This window comes from Lithobates pipiens, unplaced genomic scaffold, assembly GCF_037356315.1.
Source record: "Lithobates pipiens isolate NorthernLeopardFrog02 unplaced genomic scaffold, aLitPip1_a1.2 Scaffold_27, whole genome shotgun sequence".
Lineage (NCBI taxonomy): Eukaryota > Metazoa > Chordata > Amphibia > Anura > Ranidae > Lithobates > Lithobates pipiens.
In genome coordinates this window covers 7,327,397-7,348,471 of record NW_027507788.1, presented here as the reverse complement: position 1 = coordinate 7,348,471, position 21,075 = coordinate 7,327,397, and the positions used below count along the sequence as shown (strand labels likewise).

Here is a 21,075-nt window from a genome sequence, read left to right as displayed (position 1 = left end):
AATTCTCCATTGTTAGCTCTGCGCTAATCAGAGTGCCCTCTTCTGGCGGGTTGGCGATATGGCGGGACTTCCTCGGCTGGCTCGCCAAGCCGCTCACCGTGGCGCATTTCAGCTCAACCTGGAATTCTCAAAGAACGCCCTCGCATAGCCACATCCGTAAATTAGAGGAATACAAAAAAGGGGGCGGAGGAATGCTAAACCAGTAAACCTTGGTCGGACTTTAGAGGCATAGGAAACGACAAAGAAGTATGAAAACTTAACAATGTTTATTGAAAAATACATAGCATGAATAGAGCATTCAAAGCATTAAAAATCATGTATACTAATGCATAATATACAGTGAGCTCTTGTGCATCAACGCGTTTCACCGGGCTTCTTCAGGACACAATCAAGGTTCTACAGATATCAAATAAAGAGAACGGATCTCACTGTCTTGCAGGAAAATACGTCTCAGATATAACACATATCATAGTGACTAGCAGAAGGCTGTCTCCCAGGGGCCATATGCCATCTTTTTATTCTGGAAAGACTCTGCCGTACATTGTGGACAGCTCTTTAGCACACTCTGTCTAGGCATATAAGTTTTCCTGGTCAGCTACCACATTGTTTGGTGGGCTGTGAAGCTCTGACAAACTCCCCCCCCCCCCCCCTATCGGTATTGGGTCATCGTTTTTGGCATCAGTTTGCCCCTGTCTCTTCGATTTTTGTGGCTGTTTTTGCTTTTTTCATCAGTTTGGGCTGGCTATATTTACCTATCTGCAGATCTTGACGAACCAGTCTCCATTGGGACGATATCCTTGAGTAATCTCACCTGAACACTTATATCTGAGACGTATTTTCCTGCAAGACAGTGAGATCCGTTCTCTTTATTTGCTATCGGTAGAACCTTGGTTGTGTCCTGAAGAAGCCCAACGGTGAAACGCGTTGATGCACAAGGGCTCACTGTATATTATGTATCAGTATACATGATTTTTAACTCTTTGAATGCTCTATTCATGCTATGTATTTTTCAATAAACATTGTTATTTTTCATACTTCTTGTTTTCTATGCTTCTAAAGTCTGACCAAGGTTTACTGGTTTAGTATTCCTCCCCCCTTTTTTTGTATTTCTGGTGATATCCATGCACTATTCATAGTTCCCTCTTCTGGCGGTTGGCGATATGGCAGGACTTCCTCAGTTGGCTCGCCAAGCCACTCACCGCAAATCATTTCAGGTCTACCTGGAATTCTCCAATGATATCTGTGCACTAATTAGAGTGCCCTCTTCTGGCAGTTGGCGATATGGCAGATGATATGGCTGGCTCGCCAAGCCACTTACCGTGACCCATTTCAGCCCTACCTGGAATTCTCTGGTGACTTCTATGCACTAATCAGAGTGCCCTCTTCTGGCAGTTGGTGATATGGCAGGACTTCCTTGGTTGGCTCACCAAGCCGCTCACCGTGACGCATTTCAGCTCAACCTGGATTTCTATGGTGACATCCATGTACTAATCAGAGTGCCCTCTTCTGGAGGTTGGCGATATGGCAGGACTTCCTTGGCTGGCTCACCATGACCCTTTTCAGCTCTACCTGGAATTCTCTGGTGACCTCTATGCACTAATCGGAGAGTGCCCTCTTCTGGCAGTTGGCGATATGGCAGGACTTCCTTGGCTGGCTCGCCAAGCTGCTCACCGTCACCTATTTCAGGTCTACCTAGAATTCTCCAATGATATCTGTGCACTAATCAGAGTGCCCTTTTCTGGCAGTTGGCAATATGGCAGATGATATGGCTGGCTCGCCAAGCCACTTACCGTGACCCATTTCAGCCCTACCTGGAATTCTCTGGTGACCTCTATGCACTAATCAGAGTGCCCTCTTCTGTCGGTTGGCGATATGGCAGGACTTCCTTGGCTGGCTCACCGTGACCCATTTCAGCTCTACCTTCTCTGGTGACCTCTCTGCACTAATCGGAGTGCCCTCTTCTGGCAGTTGGCAGTATGGCAGGACTTCTTTCGTTGGCTGGCTGGCTCACCAAACTGTTCACCGTGAATGATTTCAGCTTTCAAACATTAAAATTAATTACTGGAAATGATCGCCTAATCGACGTTCTGGGCTTCACATTCAGCACAGGTGGGAGGAAGACATAATCAGAGGAGCCGTCCAATTTTTGGTCAGCAGCTGGCGTTTCCCAACAATTTCCAGCGAATGTTTGCTGCTGGGGACAGGTGCAGGTAATGGAGCGCGTGTGTCCTGTGCCAATCAGTACAACCCGCCATGTAAATGTATGTAGTCGTTTTTTTTCATTTTTTTTTCTGCTTGTTTTTACAAAACTCCCATATGCCGTATTTAACAGCAATCGTGTAATTAGGCAAGCAACATTTTTTTCTTTTTGACTCTTTAAATCCTCTTCAATTGCACAACAACCTATAAAGGGTGCAGAAGCACAGTAAACGCTAAAGAGGTATTAACCTTAGAAATCAAAAAATGTCATCTATCAAAGCTTACCAATCATTAGATGTCATGTGCTGCAGGGCACGGGACAAGGGGTGTGTGTATGTGGGGGGGGGGGGGGGGCTGGCGGCAGGAGGGGCAGCTGCCTCTGGGCATTGTAGAATCCTGTGAGGTGGGGGAGGATATTGGGGGATTTGTGTTGGAAGGAGGAAATTGGGGGGGGGGGGGCAGGAGGGACAGCTTCCCCTGGGCACTGTGGAATCATGTGAGGGGGAGGAGGAGATTGGGGTATTTGTGTTGGAAGGAGGAAATTGGGGGGCAGGTGGGGAAACTTCCCCTGGGCACTGTGGAATCATGTGAGGTGGGGAAGGATATTGGGGGATTTGTGTTGGAAGGAGGAAATTGGGGGGCAGGAGGGACAGCTGCCCCTGGGCACTGTGGAATCATGTGAGGGGGAGGGGGAGATTGGGGGATTTGTGTTGGAAGGAGGAAATTGGGGGGGGGGGCAGGTGGGGCAACTTCCCCTGGGCACTGTGGAATCATGTGAGGTGGGGGAGGAGATTGGGGGATTTGTGTTGGAAGGAGGAAATGGGGGGGGGGGCAGGAGGGGCAGCTTCCCCTGGGCACTGTGGAATCATGTGAGGTGGGGGAGGAGATTGGTGGATTTGTGTTGGGAGGAGGAAATTGGGGGGGGGGAGGGGGGGCAGAAGGTAAGAATAGTTCTAGGATGGGAAATTTGGGGGAGGTGTGCTAGGAGTGGTGATTTGGGGGTATTTGTGTTGGGAGGGGTAAACAGGACTTGGATCGTTTAGGAGGGGAGATTTTGGGGGGTTTGTGCTAGAAAAGGTGATATGGTAGAGGGGGAAGGAATCTGTGCCAGGAGGGGAATTTTTTTTTTTTGGAGGGAGGGGGGATTTGTGTTATCTGGGATGATTGGGGGGAGGGTATTTGTGCAAGGAGAGAAACCACCTGGGGGGATTTGTACTAGGATGGAGAATTGGGGGAGGGGGATTTGTGCTGGGGGGATTTGGAGTGGGGAGGGGGGTAAATGAATTTTGTGCTCGGAGAGGACATTTGAAAGGTAGAAGATTTGTGCCAAGAGGGGGAAATTTATTTTTTTTTGGGGGGGGGGGGGGGTTAGGAGTGGGGGGAGGGGAAATGTGCTCAGAGAAGACATTTGAGGGGTAGAAGATTTGTCATAGGCGGGAGAATTCAGCAATGTCAGTATGAGGATAGAGGGCAGTGTTTAGATGAACTAGCAGATTTAAATACACTAACAAATTGAAGCCAAACTCCAGCTAATACTTTTATAATCAGTTACAGTAAACTGTTTTTTTTTTCTTCTTTTCTATTTCTTTTTGGGATGAATGTTTTACATCAATAAATAAAAGCCAGTCATTGTAAGCACCCCTGTCGAGGTAAATGGTTCGTTCCCATCTTTGTAACTGTTACATCTGCAGGACAGCTTGTTCTGTTGTTAAAAAAATAAAAATAAAATATGGATCACCAGGATAAAGGAAAGAACGTCTTAAAAAAAGAAAACGAATGCGGTCAGCACATCTAAGAATTGGTAAACCACAATCTAATAAATGTTTGCTTTTCGGTTTAATACCCCTATAAAGGGTAGAATGTTCCCATTAAATTCTGGCACATGAGCCCCTCCCCCTCATAGTTCATACAGGTCCCCCAGACCCGGAGAATAATGCCTTTTGCTTGGCACGGGGAGGGAAGCCAGGATAGCGGGCTTGTGTTTATTAATTGCACAATTTGGGAGTTTTATTCCTTTTTCTTAGAAGTAAAGTTAGGAATCATTTTTACTTATTTGGTTGCTGCTTCATCTCTTTTAATGGTGATTGAAAGTGCGCCCTCTGGTGGTCACCTGCGGATCAGGAAATAAGATTACCGTCGGTGCTCAAAGCAACCCTGCAGAGCTTTTCAGAAGCTGTAAGTATTTCTTATCCCGGCCTTACTTTACCTCTTGGTTCCCCCGCAGAGCATCAAGGGCCCGTCTGCCTCTTGTTTTGCCCCATTTGGCCCCTTTCCTTAAATCCGACCTTCCCTTCAGTCTTGCACAGGTGTACCGGCTCCTCTCTGATATCGCTCGCTCGAATTTCACTGCACACTGCAAGCCCCTCACAATGTGCAATCAGAAGCTGCAGTGAGTAGACAGAGCCCTGCCTCATTTCCTGGCTGGAGGACATCCAGCATCATCTAGCTCTTTCCTCCCCAGCCTGACTGTCCCCGCCCCCTTTCATTCATTTGGGTTTCAACTCTTTTTTTTTTTTTTCAATCTTGGAGGCTCAGCATCAGATGCGGGCATTACCTATGCAAATACAGCCTTCCCTGAAACACCCACCCCCCCCCCCCCCCCACCCCAGACTGACACCTACCCGTCAATCATTTTTGATATTTGCATAACTTCTCCTAAGGTGCATCAGGGCTGAAGCGTATTAAGCCAGGGCACTGCGATGTTAAAGGAAGCCCCTCCCACCAGCCACGATCTGCCTGTATTGCATAGAGAAGCACAGAGACCCGGTGGTCACATCACACAGCATTTTTGTGGACTGGGTGGTGTAAGCCCTGCCCCGTTGTCTTTTGCTAGACTACTTACTACTAAACTAGACTACTAGACTACTAAACCCTCCTAATATTCCCAGCTCTGCAGCATAGACATAAATTATTCTATAGTCCTAAAATGAGAACTAGGGAGGGCAATATAGGCACCTTGAGGTGACACAGGAAGTGTGCACAGGGCAGCTCTGAATTTCTGACGAGATCAGCCTTGTGTGTGTGTGTAAATATATATATATATATATATATATATATATATATATATATATATATATATATATAATTATTATTTTTTATATATATATATAGATGGGTAGATATATTTAAAAAAAAATGTATGTGTGTGTATATATATATATATATATATATATATTTTTTTTTTTATATATAGATAGGTAGATATATTTAAAAAAAAATTATATATAAATAAAATATATATATATATAAAAAAAGTGTGTGTATGTATATATATATATATATATATATATATATATAAATTTTTGTGTATATATATATATAATATGTGTGTGTGTGTGTGTATATATATATATATATATATGTGTGTGTGTATATATAGATATATGTGTGTGTGTATATATATATATATATATATATATATATATATATATATATATACACACAGCATCTCACAAAAGTGAGTAAACACCTCACATTTGTGTAAATCTTTTCTTCTATCTTTCAGTGCTCAGACCATACGCCGCACACTGCATCAAATTGGTCTGCATGGCTGTCGTCCCAGAAGGAAGCCTCCCCCTAAAGATGATGCACAAGAAAGGCTGCAAGCAGTTTGCTGAAGACAAGCAGACTAAGGGCATGGATTACTGGAACCATGTCCTGTGGTCTGATGAGACCAAGATAAAGGTATTTGGTGTCAGATGGTGTCAGGCGTGTGTGGGGGCAACCAGGTGAGGAGGACAAAGACAAGTGTGTCTTGTCTACAGACAAGCATGGTGGTGGGAGTGTCATGGGCTGGGGCTGCATGAGTGCTGCCGGCACTGGGGGGGCTACAGATCATTGAGGGGACCATGAATGCCAACATGCACTGTGACATAGTGAAGCAGAGCATGATCCCCTCCCTTCAGAGACTGGACCGCAGGGCAGTATTCCAACATGATAACAACCCCAAACACACCTCCAAGACCACCACTGCCTTGCTAAAGAAGCTGAGGGTAAAGGTGATGGACTGGCCAAGCATATCTCCAGACCTAAACCCTATTGATCATCTGTGGGACATCCTCATACAGAAGGTGGAGGAGCGCAAGGTCTCCAACATCCACCAGCTCTGTGATGTCATCATGGGGGAGGGGAAGAGGACTCCAGTGACAACCTGTGAAGCTCTGGTGACCTCCATGCCCAAGAGGGTGAAGGCAGTGCTGGAAAATAATGGCGGCCACACAAAATATTGACACTTTGGGCCCAATTTGGACATTTTCACTTAGGGGGTGTACTGACTTTTGTGAGATACTGTATATAAATACTTCTAGACTTAGGGAGAAAATAGGAGAAATTCATAGTTTAAGGTTTACATGCACTTGCTGACTCAATTAGCCTGAAGATGTACACAGATTTCATCCCTGGCCCCCTGGATGTTCATGAGACAGAAGGAGCAGTAAAGTCCAGTCACTGTACAGCTCTACTAAGCGGGGTATGTTGTGTAGCTGACAGGGGCGGACTGACAACTCATGGGGCCCCGGGGCAATAGGAGATTATGGAGCCCCCGGGCAATAGATTATGTGAGTGTGTGTGTGTGTGTGTGTGTATATATATATATATATATATATATATACATACACACACAGACACACAATATACACACATTGAAAAGGTACTGGAGAGGCGGGGCAGGTATTATCTTGGGATTAAAAAAAAAAAAAACACAGATTTTTACATACTGTCCCTGGTTTTATTGAGGCTGGCAACCCTGATGGGGCCCCCTAGTGGCATGGGGCCCTCGGGCAGTGCCCTAGTTCTCGAATGTTCAGTCCGCGCCTGGTAGCTGATCATATTTGCCTATGTATCTTAATAATAACCTATAGAAGGACTATGAGCGGAATAATTTTTACTGTGCTGTATTGTAGCCAGGTGGTTATGCCCCCTCCCCTCCCCCACCCAGTTAAATGATAAAACGCCAATTTCCTCTCCGATAAACCCCCCCCCCCCCAGCCCCCCTCGCCCCACATTCACAGCCACATGGAGATATGGAGAAGCCAACCTCATGCCACCCACTCCCCGGGCACAGTGTCAGCCCCCCCCACACACCCTCTTGGCACATTTAACCCTCTCCCCGCCGCTGCCCGCAGCTAACAAAGAGCCGTGTATTTTTATTTTTTTCCGCTGACAAGTTGTTTTGGACGGCAGCAGAGGCCGTGAGATTGGGCGCCCTTTGGCTGCGGGCCAATCATGACCCTATCGGAGGAAAGATGGTCCAGAAACAAAGGGGCGCTTTATGCCGAGGGAAGAATGGCAAACGGGGTGGGGGGTTGGGGGGCGGAGCCTACGGGGACGCGGCTTTAACTGGCCAGACAATTTCTTCTTTTTTTTTTTCCGAAGTGCGAGATGAATTCACGGAGGCGTTTTTGGATCTTGGCGTTTGGCCGTGCGAATAGTTGTTGGGTGCTTCCCAAGGGCGGACTAACAACTCATGGGGCCCCCTGGGCAATAGGAGATTGTGGGGCCCCCTGGGCAATAGGAGAAGATTATGGGGCCCCTGGGCAATAGGAGATTATGGGGCCCCCTGGGCAATAGGAGAAGATTATGGGGCCCCTGGGCAATAGGAGATTATGGGGCCCCCTGGGCAATAGATTATGGGGCCCCCTGGGCAATAGGAGATTGGGGCCCCCAGGCAATAGGAGATTATGGGGCCCCCTGGCAATAGGAGAAGATTATGGGGCCCCTGGGCAATAGGAGATCGGGGGGCCCCCAGGCAATAGGAGGTAATGGGGCCCCCAGGCAATAGATTATGGGGCCACACAGTATACACACACAGAATACACACTGAAAAGGTACTGGAGAGGCGGGGCAGCTATAATCTTGGGATTTTTTTTTTAAAAACACAGATTTTTACATACTGTCCCTGGTTTTATTGAGGCTGGCAACCCTGATGGGGCCCCTTAGTGGCATGGGGCCCTCGGGCAGTGCCCGAGAGCCCGACTGGTCAGTCCGCCCCTGGTGCTTCCCGTAGTCCGTGGGGGGAAAGTAAAAGATGAAGAAACGTTACAAATCGTGAGAAATGATACAAGTAAAACTTGAAAGTGACAAAGTAACTAAAAAACGGAACCCCCGCGGATAGAAAAGTCGCAGACAAATGCGGCTCTGTAATTGTTGGGGGGGCCCCCGTTCACCTCTCTCCGCCTTTACAAATGCAGGGCACAGAAGATGCACGCTTGGCTAAGCGTTTCGGAAAAGCGATGCCGGGCGCACATCGCACGCGGCCATTAAATGTTAATGGTGGCCCAACACGCGGGAAGCAAACGCTCCAAAAAGCGCCCTAAAAAAAAAAAACAAGCTCCACTACAAAAAAAAGTACAGCAGCTTCTTTGGGGCGTAGGTCGCACGTAGGGCATCCCATTCAAGGGAAAGGCTGCCACACGTGCGATTAACACGTGAAAAACGCACACAAAAAAAAAGCATGTGGGAACGCGAGTTCTGGCTGCACGCAGATGTGAATGCAGCTTGGGGTCACATTCACTCACACCTAGGCACTCCAGAAACTTGGGCAGAAATGCAGATTGCATGTTTTATCGCGCAGAAAAACGCATGAAAAAGCAGCAATGCACAGAATGCGATTGGCTCGGTGCCCCAAAAAAGAGGTACTTGAGCTACTTTGCACATAGAATATGCTGCCACGTGAGAAAACAAGAGCCAAGTGACAGGGACCTTAAGTTTGTGCTGCTTCTCGTTTCACTGTCCAATCACAGGCTGAGGTTGGGGCCAGGGTGACCTGGGCTCAGAAAAAGTGAGTTGAATAATGCTGACCGTCAGATTTGGCTGCAGGCCCAATTATCCAGTGATGCAGATCCATGAAATTTACGGTGACTTGCTGATGCTCCCATTTCAAATGACAGATCCCCAGTACTGCTGGGATATAAAAAATAGCAGAGGGATCTTGTGTCGTATCATTGACCAAATACAGTCATGACCATATTTGGTCAATGACATTATCCAGGATCCCGGCTTGTGGGATCTGTTTGGAGGCAGTAATGCCACTGCCACTAAATGACAGATCCTTGACGGCTGTTTGCAAACCAAATCCAAATGTTCAGTCACAAGCTGAGGATGGAGCCAGGGTGACCTGGGCTCAGAAAAAGCGAGTTAAATGATGCTGGCCATCAGATTTGGCCACAGGCCAGTCATCCAGCGATGCAGATCCACGTCATTTACAAAGACTTGCAGATGCGATGATCAGCTGATGCTTCCATTGTAAATGACAGATCCCCAGTACTGCTGGGATATAAATATAGTGGAGGGATTATATGTATTGTCGTTGACCAAATACATTCATGACCATATTTGGTCAATGACATTACCCAGGATCCCTGCCGGCTTGCTTGCTTATTATAAACAGAAGCAAACGGGGATCTGTCATTTGCAGGCAGTAGTGTTACCAGCACTAAATGACAGATCCCTGACTGCCATCTGAAAGCCAGCATCAATCACATCCAGTGTATGCAGATCCATGTCATTCACAATGACTTGCAGACGTGATGATCAGCTGATGCTCCCGTTACAAATGACAGATCCCCAGTACTACTGGTATATAAAAATAGTGGAGGGATTATTTGTATTGTCGTTGACCAAATACATTCATGACCATAATTGGTTAATCACATTACCCAGGATCCCCGCTGGCTTGCTTATAAACAGCAGCAAACAGGGATCTGTCATTTGCAGGCAGTAGTGTTACCAGTACGAAATGACAGATCCCTGACTGCCATCTGCAAACCAACATCAATCACATCCAGTGTATGCATATTCACATCAATCACAATGACTTGCCAACACTATAACCAGCTTCTGCTTCCTTCACAAATGACAGATCCCCAATAGTGCAGGGATTAAAAAAACACCAAAGGGATCCTGGGTAATGTAGCTGACCAAGTATGATCATTACCATATTTAGTCAATGACATCATCAAGGATCCCAGCTGGCTTGTTTACAAAACAGCAGCAATCGGGGATTTGTCATTTGGAGGCAGTAATGCTACACTAAATGACAGATCCCTAGCTGCTGTTTGCAAACCAAATTCAAATGTTCGATCACAAGCTGAGGATAGAGCCGGGGTGTCCTGGGCTCAGAAAAAGCGAGGCCAGTTGTCCAGCGATGCAGATCCACGTCATCCGCTTGCAGACGCGATTACGAGCTGATGCTCCCATTGCAAATGACAGATCCCCAGTACTGCTGGGATTTAAAAAATAGCAGCGGGATCTTGTGTAGTGTCATTGACCAAATACAGTCATGAATATATTTGACATCACCCAGGATCCCTGCCGGCTTGCTTAGAAACAGAAGCAAACGGGGATCTGTCTTTTTGAGGCAGTAGTGTTACCAGCACTAAATGACAGGTCCCTGACTGCCATCTGCAAACCAACATCAATCACATCCAGTGTATGCATATCCACATCAATCACAATGACTTGCCAACTCTATGACCAGCTGCTGCTTCTGTCGCAAATGACAGATCCCCAATAGTGCTGGGATTTAAAAACAGGTGGGGGTGTGGGGGGGGGGGGGGGCGCTGAGGCCACCCTTACCCCAAAGCACCTCCCCCCATGTTGAGGGCATGTGGCCTAGTATGGTCCTGGAGAGAGGGGCCCTAGATTGTCCCCCCCCCCCTTTCCTGACCTGACAAGTTGGATAAGGGTCTGGTATGGATTTTGTGAGGGGGCCACGCCATTTTTTTTGGTGTTCCCCCTAAGAATACATACCAAGCCCGAAGGGTCTGGTATGATTGGGGGGACCCCATGGCCCATGGCATTTTTTTTAATGTATTTTTCATTGCCTGCTTTTTTTTTCCATATATATTCAGCTGTCAGTAGGGAATCCCGCTGACAGCTGATAAGTCATTGGTTGTTAAGGACGCAGCGGCCGGCTTCCCGTCCCGCCCCTTAACAACCAGCTATTTCTTCGCACACAATTCGAATCAGTTGATCGTTTTTCAAACCGATTCGAGTCCAATTTGTTCTGAAAATTTGGAATTCGATGGAGAATAAAGAAACCAAACAGAACGAAACGCATTTTTTTTTTTTTTACGTACTGCACATCTAACGACTTTATAGAGCGCAAACAAAACCATCACATGGGTCAAAGCCAGAGTCGTAACAAAGTCCCACTCCTCCAAAAGTCGCGTCCAAATCGCAACAAAGCCCCATAAAGCTGCAACAAAGTCCAACTCATCCAAAGTTGCATCCAAATCGCAACAAAGTCCCATAAAGCTGCAACAAAGTCCAACTCATTCAAAGTTGCATCCAAATCGCAACAAAGCCCCATAAAGCTGCAACAAAGTCCAACTCATTCAAAGTCGCGTCCAAATCGCAACAAAGCCCCATAAAGCTGCAACAAAGTCCAACCCATCCAAAGTCGCGTCCAAGTCGCAACAAAGTCCCATAAAGCTGCAACAAAGTCGCATCCAAATCGCAACAAAGTCCCATAAAGCTGCAACAAAGTCCAACCCATCCAAAGTCGCATACAAGTCGCAACAAAGTCCCATAAAAGCTGCAACAAAGTCCAACTCATCCAAAGTCGCATCCAAATCACAACAAAGCCCCATAAAGCTGCAACAAAGTCCAACCCATCCAAAGTCGCATCCAAATCACAACAAAGTCCCATAAAGCTGCAACAAAGTCCAACTCATCGAAAGTCGCGTCCAAATCGCAACAAAGCCCCATAAAGCTGCAACAAAGTCCAACCCATCCAATGTCGCGTCCAAGTCGCAACAAAGTCCCATAAAGCTGCAACAAAGTCGCATCCAAATCGCAACAAAGTCCCATAAAGCTGCAACAAAGTCCAACTCATTCAAAGTCGCATCCAAATCGCAACAAAGTCCCATAAAAGCTGCAACAAAGTCCAACTCATCCAAAGTCGCATCCAAATCGCAACAAAGTCCCATAAAAGCTGCAACAAAGTCCAACCCATCCAAAGTCGCATCCAAAGTCGCAACAAAGTCCCATAAAAGCTGCAACAAAGTCCAACTCATCCAAATCGCAACAAAGTCCCATAAAGCTGCAACAAAGTCCAACCCATCCAAAGTCGCATCCAAAGTCGCAACAAAGTCACCTAAAGGTGCAGGACAAAGTCGCAATGGAAATCATGCGTTTTTTTTTTTACGTCGCGCAAATTTTAATGGACTCTCACAGAAGCCAATCGTTTTGCACTTCGTTTTTTTTTTTTTATTTTTTACCCAACGAAGAATTTTTGATTCACTCCGATCTTTTCTGGAAGGTTTGGGGGGTTGAAGCTCGTTGTGGGTCCCGCCTTGTCTTCTCCTTGGAATGGTTCTCTCTCTCTCTCTCTCTCTCTCTCTCTCTCTCTCTCTCCCTCTCCCTCTCTCTCTCTCTCTCTCTCTCCTCCCTCTCTCCTCTCTCTCTCTCTCTCTCTCTCTCTCTCTCTCTCTCTCTCTCTCTCTCTCTCTCTCTCTCTCTCTCCCTCTCTCTCTCTCTCTCTCTCTCTCTCTCCCCCCTCCCTCCCCCCATTGACCTGTTTTCATGTATGACTCCATTCCCTTTCCTCCTCATCACCCGCTGTGATCTCCTTACCACATCCCAGATGTTCTTGGAAACTCCTCCACCGCACTGGATGTTCCTCGCGTGTGGCCAGCAAAACAGTTGGCAAGCGACGGGACTCCTGGGGGGGGGGGGGGTAGAATCGCAAGATGACTCCTTTCCTGCTCTCTTTTACTATGTAGGTGTCCCCTTCCTTCCATTTCTACACCTGGCAGAAAACAAGAGGACCTGTCGTGAGTCGGACCATTGCAGAAGTAACCCTTTAACGTGGACCGGTCCGTAATTTCACAACACATTGTAGCAAGAGTATCGTTTTTCAGAAAAGTCTTCCTTGAAACCCCATTCCAGTGACTTTGCCTAGGCTGAGATGATGTCATCAGTCTGCCGCAGGCAAGAGGAAGCATTTTCTCCTTCCCCCCCCCCCCATGATCACTCAGACTACACAGTGTAACTTTGTAACAAATCACAATGTAAGAGAATGCAAAAGGGGCTGATCTCCTCCCTTTAGAATGTAAGCTCTACGAGCCGGGCCCTCCTGTAGCTTTTGTATTGTACTGTAATTGTTTTGTACCCCCCCCCCCATACATTGTAAAGTGCTGCGTAAACTGTTGGCACTATATAAATCGTGTATAATAATAATAATAATAATCTGTGTTAGAAATTTGGGAACACGGCCAACAATGGAAAAAGCACCGGGATTTACATAGTTATTTCATCTCTAAACTGCCATCTGTTACAAACAAAAATGTATATAGTAAATAAAAAACACCCACACTATGAAAAAGAACTTTATTTGAAAAAAAAATTATAATAAATACATTTTAATAAAATAAACATTTCCCCCAGATTTGGTCTTGGGCCAGTGATGCAGATCTACATCTATCACGAGGATTGCTGACCAGATGACCCGCTGATGCTCCCATTGCAAATGACAGATCCCCAGTACTGCTGGGACGTAAAAGTAGCGGAGGGATCTTGTAGTGTCATTGACTGAATGCAGTCATGACCATGTTTGACATCACCCAGGATCCCTGCTGGCTTGCTTATAAACGGAAGCAAACCGTGATCTGTCATTCGGAGGCAGTAGTGTTACCAGCACTAAATGACAGATCCCTGACTGCCAACTGCAAACCAACATCAATCACATCCAGTGATGCAGATCCACATCAATCAGAATGACTTGACAAACACGGCCACCAGCTGCTGCTTCTGTCGCAAATGACAGATCACCGATACTGCTGGGATTTAAAAATAGAAAAGCTATTACTGGGTAAATATTGCCATATTTTAGTCAATGACATTGCCAAGGGTCCATGCCATCTTGTTTACAAACAGAAGCAAACAGAGATTTGTCATTTGGGGGGCAGTAATGTTACCAGCACTAAATGACAGATCCCTGACTGCTGCTTGCAATCCAACATTAACCATGATGACTTTTCAACAAGAAAACAAGCTGCTACTCCCGTTGCAAATGGCAGATCCCCAGTGCTGCTGGAATTTAAAAATAGCAAAGGCATTCTGGATAATGTAATAGATCAAATATGAACATTATCATATTTAGCCAATAACAATACCCGGGATCCTTACAAGCTGGTTTACAAACAGAAGCCCACAGGGATCTGTAATTTGGGGGCAGTAATGCTACCAGCACTAAATGACAGATCCCTGACTGCTCTTTGCAAACCAACATCAATCATGTCCAGTGATGCAGATCTACATTAATCAAAATTACCAGCTACTACTCCCATTGCAAATGACAGATCCCTAGTACTTATGGAATGTTAATATAGCAAAGGGATCCTGGGTAATGTGACTGACCAAGTACAATCATTACCATATTTAGTCAATGAGATTACCCATGATCCCTGACTGGCTTGTTGAAAAACTGAAGCAAACAGGGATCTGTCATTTTGAGGCAGTAGTGCTACTGGTGCTAAATGGTAGATCCCTGACTGCTGTTTACAAACCAACATCAATCGCCACCAGTGATGCAAATCCACATCAATCATGATTACTTATCAACACGATGACCAGCTGCTACTCCCATCACAAATGACAGATCCCCAGTACTGCTGGGATTTTAAAAAAGCGGAGATGTCTTGGGTAATGTCATTGAGGAAATAGAATCATGACCATATTTGATCAATGACATCACCCGGTATCTTTTCCGGCTCGTTTGCAAACGGAAGCAAATCTGGATCTGTCGTTTGGAGGAAGTAGTGCTACCGGCACCAAATGACAGATCCCTGATTGCTCTTTGCACATAATGTCCCTTTTAAAGGAATCCATCAAATACGGCAAATTGTTGTGAACTTTAATTAGCAAATTTTCTTAGCACTTTATGGTTTTTCGACATTCTCCTGCGATCGACGTTCCTCTGCGATCGACGTTCTTCTGCGATCGATGTTCTCCTGCGATCTACGTTCTCCTGCGATCGACGTTCTCCTGCGATCGACGTTCCTCTGCGAACGACGTTCTTCTGCGATCGACGTTCCTCTGCGATCGACGTTCCTCTGCGATCGACGTTCTCCTGCGATCGACGTTCTCCTGCGATCGACGTTCTCCTGCGATCGACGTTCTCCTGCGATCGACGTTCTCCTGCGATCGACGTTCTCCTGCGATCGACGTTCCTCTGCGATCGACGTTCTCCTGCGATCGACGTTCTCCTGCGATCGACGTTCTCCTGAGATCGACGTTCTCCTGCGATCGACGTTCTCCTGCGATCGACGTTCTCCTGAGATCGACGTTCTCCTGCGATCGACGTTCCTCTGCGATCGACGTTTTCCTGCGATCGACGTTCTCCTGAGATCGACGTTCCTCTGCGATCGACGTTCCTCTGCGATCGACGTTCCTCTGCGATCGACGTTCTCCTGAGATCGACGTTCTTCTGCGATCGACGTTCTCCTGAGATCGACGTTCTTCTGCGATCGACGTTCTCCTGAGATCGACGTTCTCCTGCGATCGACGTTCTCCTGAGATCGACGTTCCTCTGCGATCGACGTTCCTCTGCGATCGACGTTCTCCTGAGATCGACGTTCTCCTGCGATCGACGTTCTCCTGCGATCGACGTTCTCCTGAGATCGACGTTCTCCTGAGATCGACGTTCCTCTGCGATCGACGTTCCTCTGCGATCGACGTTCTCCTGAGATCGACGTTCTCCTGAGATCGACGTTCTCCTGAGATCGACGTTCTCCTGCGATCGACGTTCTCCTGCGATCGACGTTCTCCTGAGATCGACGTTCTCCTGAGATCGACGTTCTCCTGCGATCGACGTTCTCCTGCGATCGACGTTCTCCTGAGATCGACGTTCTCCTGCGATCGACGTTCTCCTGAGATCGACGTTCTCCTGCGATCGACGTTCTCCTGCGATCGACGTTCTCCTGAGATCGACGTTCTCCTGCGATCGACGTTCTCCTGCGATCGACGTTCTCCTGAGATCGACGTTCTCCTGCGATCGACGTTCCTCTGCGATCGACGTTTTCCTGCGATCGACGTTCTCCTGAGATCGACGTTCCTCTGCGATCGACGTTCCTCTGCGATCGACGTTCCTCTGCGATCGACGTTCTCCTGAGATCGACGTTCTTCTGCGATCGACGTTCTCCTGAGATCGACGTTCTTCTGCGATCGACGTTCTCCTGAGATCGACGTTCTCCTGCGATCGACGTTCTCCTGAGATCGACGTTCCTCTGCGATCGACGTTCCTCTGCGATCGACGTTCTCCTGAGATCGACGTTCTCCTGCGATCGACGTTCTCCTGCGATCGACGTTCTCCTGAGATCGACGTTCTCCTGAGATCGACGTTCCTCTGCGATCGACGTTCCTCTGCGATCGACGTTCTCCTGAGATCGACGTTCTCCTGAGATCGACGTTCTCCTGCGATCGACGTTCTCCTGAGATCGACGTTCTCCTGAGATCGACGTTCTCCTGCGATCGACGTTCTCCTGCGATCGACGTTCTCCTGCGATCGACGTTCTCCTGCGATCGACGTTCTCCTGAGATCGACGTTCTCCTGCGATCGACGTTCTCCTGCGATCGACGTTCTCCTGCGATCGACGTTCTCCTGAGATCGACGTTCTCCTGCGATCGACGTTCTCCTGCGATCGACGTTCTCCTGCGATCGACGTTCTCCTGCGATCGACGTTCTCCTGAGATCGACGTTCTCCTGCGATCGACGTTCTCCTGCGATCGACGTTCTCCTGCGATCGACGTTCTCCTGCGATCGACGTTCTCCTGCGATCGACGTTCTCCTGCGATCGACGTTCTCCTGCGATCGACGTTCTCCTGAGATCGACGTTCTCCTGCGATCGACGTTCTCCTGCGATCGACGTTCCCCTGCGATCGACGTTCCTCTGCGATCGACGTTCCCCTGCGATCGACGTTCTCCTGCGATCGACGTTCTCCTGCGATCGACGTTCTCCTGAGATCGACGTTCTCCTGCGATCGACGTTCTCCTGAGATCGACGTTCTCCTGAGATCGACGTTCCTCTGCGATCGACGTTCCTCTGCGATCGACGTTCTCCTGAGATCGTCGTTCTCCTGCGATCGACGTTCTCCTGAGATCGACGTTCTTCTGCGATCGACGTTCTCCTGCGATCGACGTTCTCCTGCGATCGACGTTCTCCTGCGATCGACGTTCCTCTGCGATCGACGTTCTCCTGCGATCGACGTTCTCCTGAGATCGACGTTCTCCTGAGATCGACGTTCCTCTGCGATCGACGTTCCTCTGCGATCGACGTTCTCCTGAGATCGACGTTCTCCTGCGATCGACGTTCTCCTGCGATCGACGTTCTCCTGCGATCGACGTTCTCCTGAGATCGACGTTCTCCTGCGATCGACGTTCTCCTGCGATCGACGTTCTCCTGCGATCGACGTTCTCCTGCGATCGACGTTCTCCTGAGATCGACGTTCTCCTGCGATCGACGTTCTCCTGCGATCGACGTTCCCCTGCGATCGACGTTCCTCTGCGATCGACGTTCCCCTGCGATCGACGTTCTCCTGCGATCGACGTTCTCCTGCGATCGACGTTCTCCTGCGATCGACGTTCTCCTGCGATCGACGTTCTCCTGCGATCGACGTTCTCCTGCGATCGACGTTCTCCTGAGATCGACGTTCTCCTGCGATCGACGTTCTCCTGAGATCGACGTTCTCCTGAGATCGACGTTCTCCTGCGATCGACGTTCTCCTGCGATCGACGTTCTCCTGCGATCTACGTTCTCCTGTGATCGACGTTCTCCTGCGATCGACGTTCTCCTGCGATCGACGTTCTCCTGCGATCGACGTTCTCCTGCGATCGACGTTCTCCTGAGATCGACGTTCTCCTGCGATCGACGTTCTCCTGAGATCGACGTTCTCCTGAGATCGACGTTCTCCTGAGATCGACGTTCTCCTGAGATCGACGTTCTCCTGCGATCGACGTTCTCCTGAGATCGACGTTCTCCTGCGATCGACGTTCTCCTGCGATCGACGTTCTCCTGAGATCGACGTTCTCCTGCGATCGACGTTCTCCTGAGATCGACGTTCTCCTGAGATCGACGTTCTCCTGCGATCGACGTTCTCCTGCGATCGACGTTCTCCTGCGATCGACGTTCTCCTGCGATCGACGTTCTCCTGAGATCGACGTTCCCCTGCGATCGACGTTCCTCTGCGATCGACGTTCCCCTGCGATCGACGTTCTCCTGCGATCGACGTTCTCCTGCGATCGACGTTCTCCTGCGATCGACGTTCTCCTGAGATCGACGTTCTCCTGCGATCGACGTTCTCCTGAGATCGACGTTCTCCTGCGATCGACGTTCTCCTGAGATCGACGTTCTCCTGAGATCGACGTTCTCCTGCGATCGACGTTCTCCTGCGATCGACGTTCTCCTGCGATCGACGTTCTCCTGTGATCGACGTTCTCCTGCGATCGACGTTCCCCTGCGATCGACGTTCCTCTGCGATCGACGTTCCCCTGCGATCGACGTTCTCCTGCGATCGACGTTCTCCTGCGATCGACGTTCTCCTGCGATCGACGTTCTCCTGAGATCGACGTTCTCCTGCGATCGACGTTCTCCTGAGATCGACGTTCTCCTGCGATCGACGTTCTCCTGAGATCGACGTTCTCCTGAGATCGACGTTCTCCTGAGATCGACGTTCTCCTGCGATCGACGTTCTCCTGAGATCGACGTTCTCCTGCGATCGACGTTCTCCTGAGATCGACGTTCTCCTGAGATCGACGTTCTCCTGAGATCGACGTTCTCCTGCGATCGACGTTCTCCTGAGATCGACGTTCTCCTGCGATCGACGTTCTCCTGAGATCGACGTTCTCCTGAGATCGACGTTCTCCTGCGATCGACGTTCCTCTGCGATCGACGTTCCTCTGCGATCGACGTTCTCCTGAGATCGACGTTCTCCTGCGATCGACGTTCTCCTGCGATCGACGTTCTCCTGCGATCGACGTTCTCCTGAGATCGACGTTCTCCTGCGATCGACGTTCTCCTGCGATCGACGTTCTCCTGCGATCGACGTTCTCCTGCGATCGACGTTCTCCTGCGATCGACGTTCTCCTGAGATCGACGTTCTCCTGCGATCGACGTTCTCCTGCGATCGACGTTCCCCTGCGATCGACGTTCTCCTGAGATCGACATTCTCCTGAGATCGACATTCTCCTGAGATCGACGTTCCTCTGCGATCGACGTTCCTCTGCGATCGACGTTCTCCTGCGATCGATGTTCTCCTGCGATCGACGTTCTCCTGCGATCGACGTTCCTCTGCGATCGACGTTCTCCTGCGATCGACGTTCTCCTGCGATCGACGTTCTCCTGCGATCGACGTTCTCCTGCGATCGACGTTCTCCTGCGATCGACGTTCTCCTGCGATCGACGTTCTTCTGCGATCGACGTTCTCCTGCGATCGACGTTCCCCTGCGATCGACGTTCCCCTGCGATCGACGTTCTCCTGCGATCGACGTTCCTCTGCGATCGACGTTCTCCTGCGATCGACGTTCTCCTGCGATCGACGTTCTCCTGCGATCGACGTTCTTCTGCGATCGATGTTCTCCTGCGATCGACGTTCCCCTGCGATCGACGTTCCCCTGCGATCGACGTTCTCCTGCGATCGACGTTCCTCTGCGATCGACGTTCTCCTGCGATCGACGTTCTCCTGCGATCGACGTTCTCCTGCGATCGACGTTCTCCTGCGATCGACGTTCCTCTGCGATCGACGTTCTTCTGCGATCGACGTTCTTCTGCGATCGATCTTCATGGAAAAGTTCTCCTTTAAATTCATTCCACACCACAAGTCCCCCGAGCCAAAGATGACAACATTAATGAGAAAACAACACGGAGACCACAAGCATGGGACACACAGCAAACAAATGAGGACAAGCCTGTTCCAAACAGGCCCATATCCTCCTCCTCCTCCTCATCCTCATCATCATCATCATCATCATCACCACCAGCATGGTCATCCCCATCCAGCCCTTCCTCCCTCCGAGCCGTCCCAAAGATTCCATCAAACAACACATTGTGTGAAAGGCAGGCAGCCACCAACACCACATGCAGGACGGGGAGAGGAGCGCCTCGAAAAAAGAGGGACACAGAGAGAGGAGAGGAGAGGAGAGAAGAGGAGAGGAGAGGAGAGGAGAGGAGAGGAGAGGAGACAACGAGAACCAAGCGAAGAGGAAAAGGCAGGCGAGCCAAATCCATCCAGAAATTACAGAGAAGAAATGTAGGAATCTGACGATGTGGTGAGTACAAAACACGACTCAATTGTGCTTTGTAGAGGCCGCTTTTAATTATTTTTTGTTCTTTACGTTTTTTTCCCCTTCTTTTACTACTTGTTGTTTTACGTTGTATTAGTGTGTATATTTTCTACACTAATTTTTCTTCATTTATATTGATTTTATTTTGATTTTTGATTTTCTTCTTTTACTTTGTATTTTTTTTTTCCATTCTCTTTTTTCTTTTACTTTGGATTACATACTTTGTGCAATTTTTTTTTCTTTCCTAATCTTTCTTTTATTTGCTTTGTATTACTTTGTACTTTTTCTTTGCCATTCACTTTTCTTTTTTTTTTTTCAAATTTTTCTTCTTTTACTTTGTAGTACTTTGTAGTTTTTGTTTGCGGGCTTTTTCTTTTTTCTTCTTTTACTTTGTACTTTTTATCTGCCATTCTTTTTTTTTTACTGTGGATTTTTTTTCTATTTTTTATTCTTGTACTCTGTTATTACTTTGTACTTTGATATTCGTTTTTCTTTTTTTCTTTTTTTTTTTCTTTTCTAATCTTTTTTGTTTCACTTTGTAATACTTTGTACCTTTTCTTTCAGGTTTTCCTTTGTCTTTTTTCGTTTTGTATTAC

At 48.1% G+C, this 21,075-nt stretch overlaps 2 protein-coding genes across 3 annotated transcripts in view; one reads left to right on the top strand and one right to left on the bottom strand.

Annotated features, from left to right (window-relative positions):
- The window catches only part of LOC143933464 (phospholemman-like), a 104,852-nt gene that overhangs the window by 27,249 nt on the left and 56,528 nt on the right, over positions 1-21,075 (bottom strand). The window lies entirely within an intron of this gene.
- The window catches only part of LOC143933463 (leucine-rich glioma-inactivated protein 1-like), a 40,521-nt gene continuing 39,606 nt past the window's right edge, over positions 20,161-21,075 (top strand). Inside the window, exon 1 of one of the 2 annotated variants that reach the window (XM_077456366.1) lies at positions 20,161-20,464. In XM_077456366.1, the coding sequence (XP_077312492.1) occupies positions 20,274-20,464 (191 nt within the window). In that variant the 5' untranslated portion in view covers positions 20,161-20,273. The remainder of the gene's footprint in view (positions 20,465-21,075) is intronic. The other variant, XM_077456365.1, reaches the window with a different exon arrangement.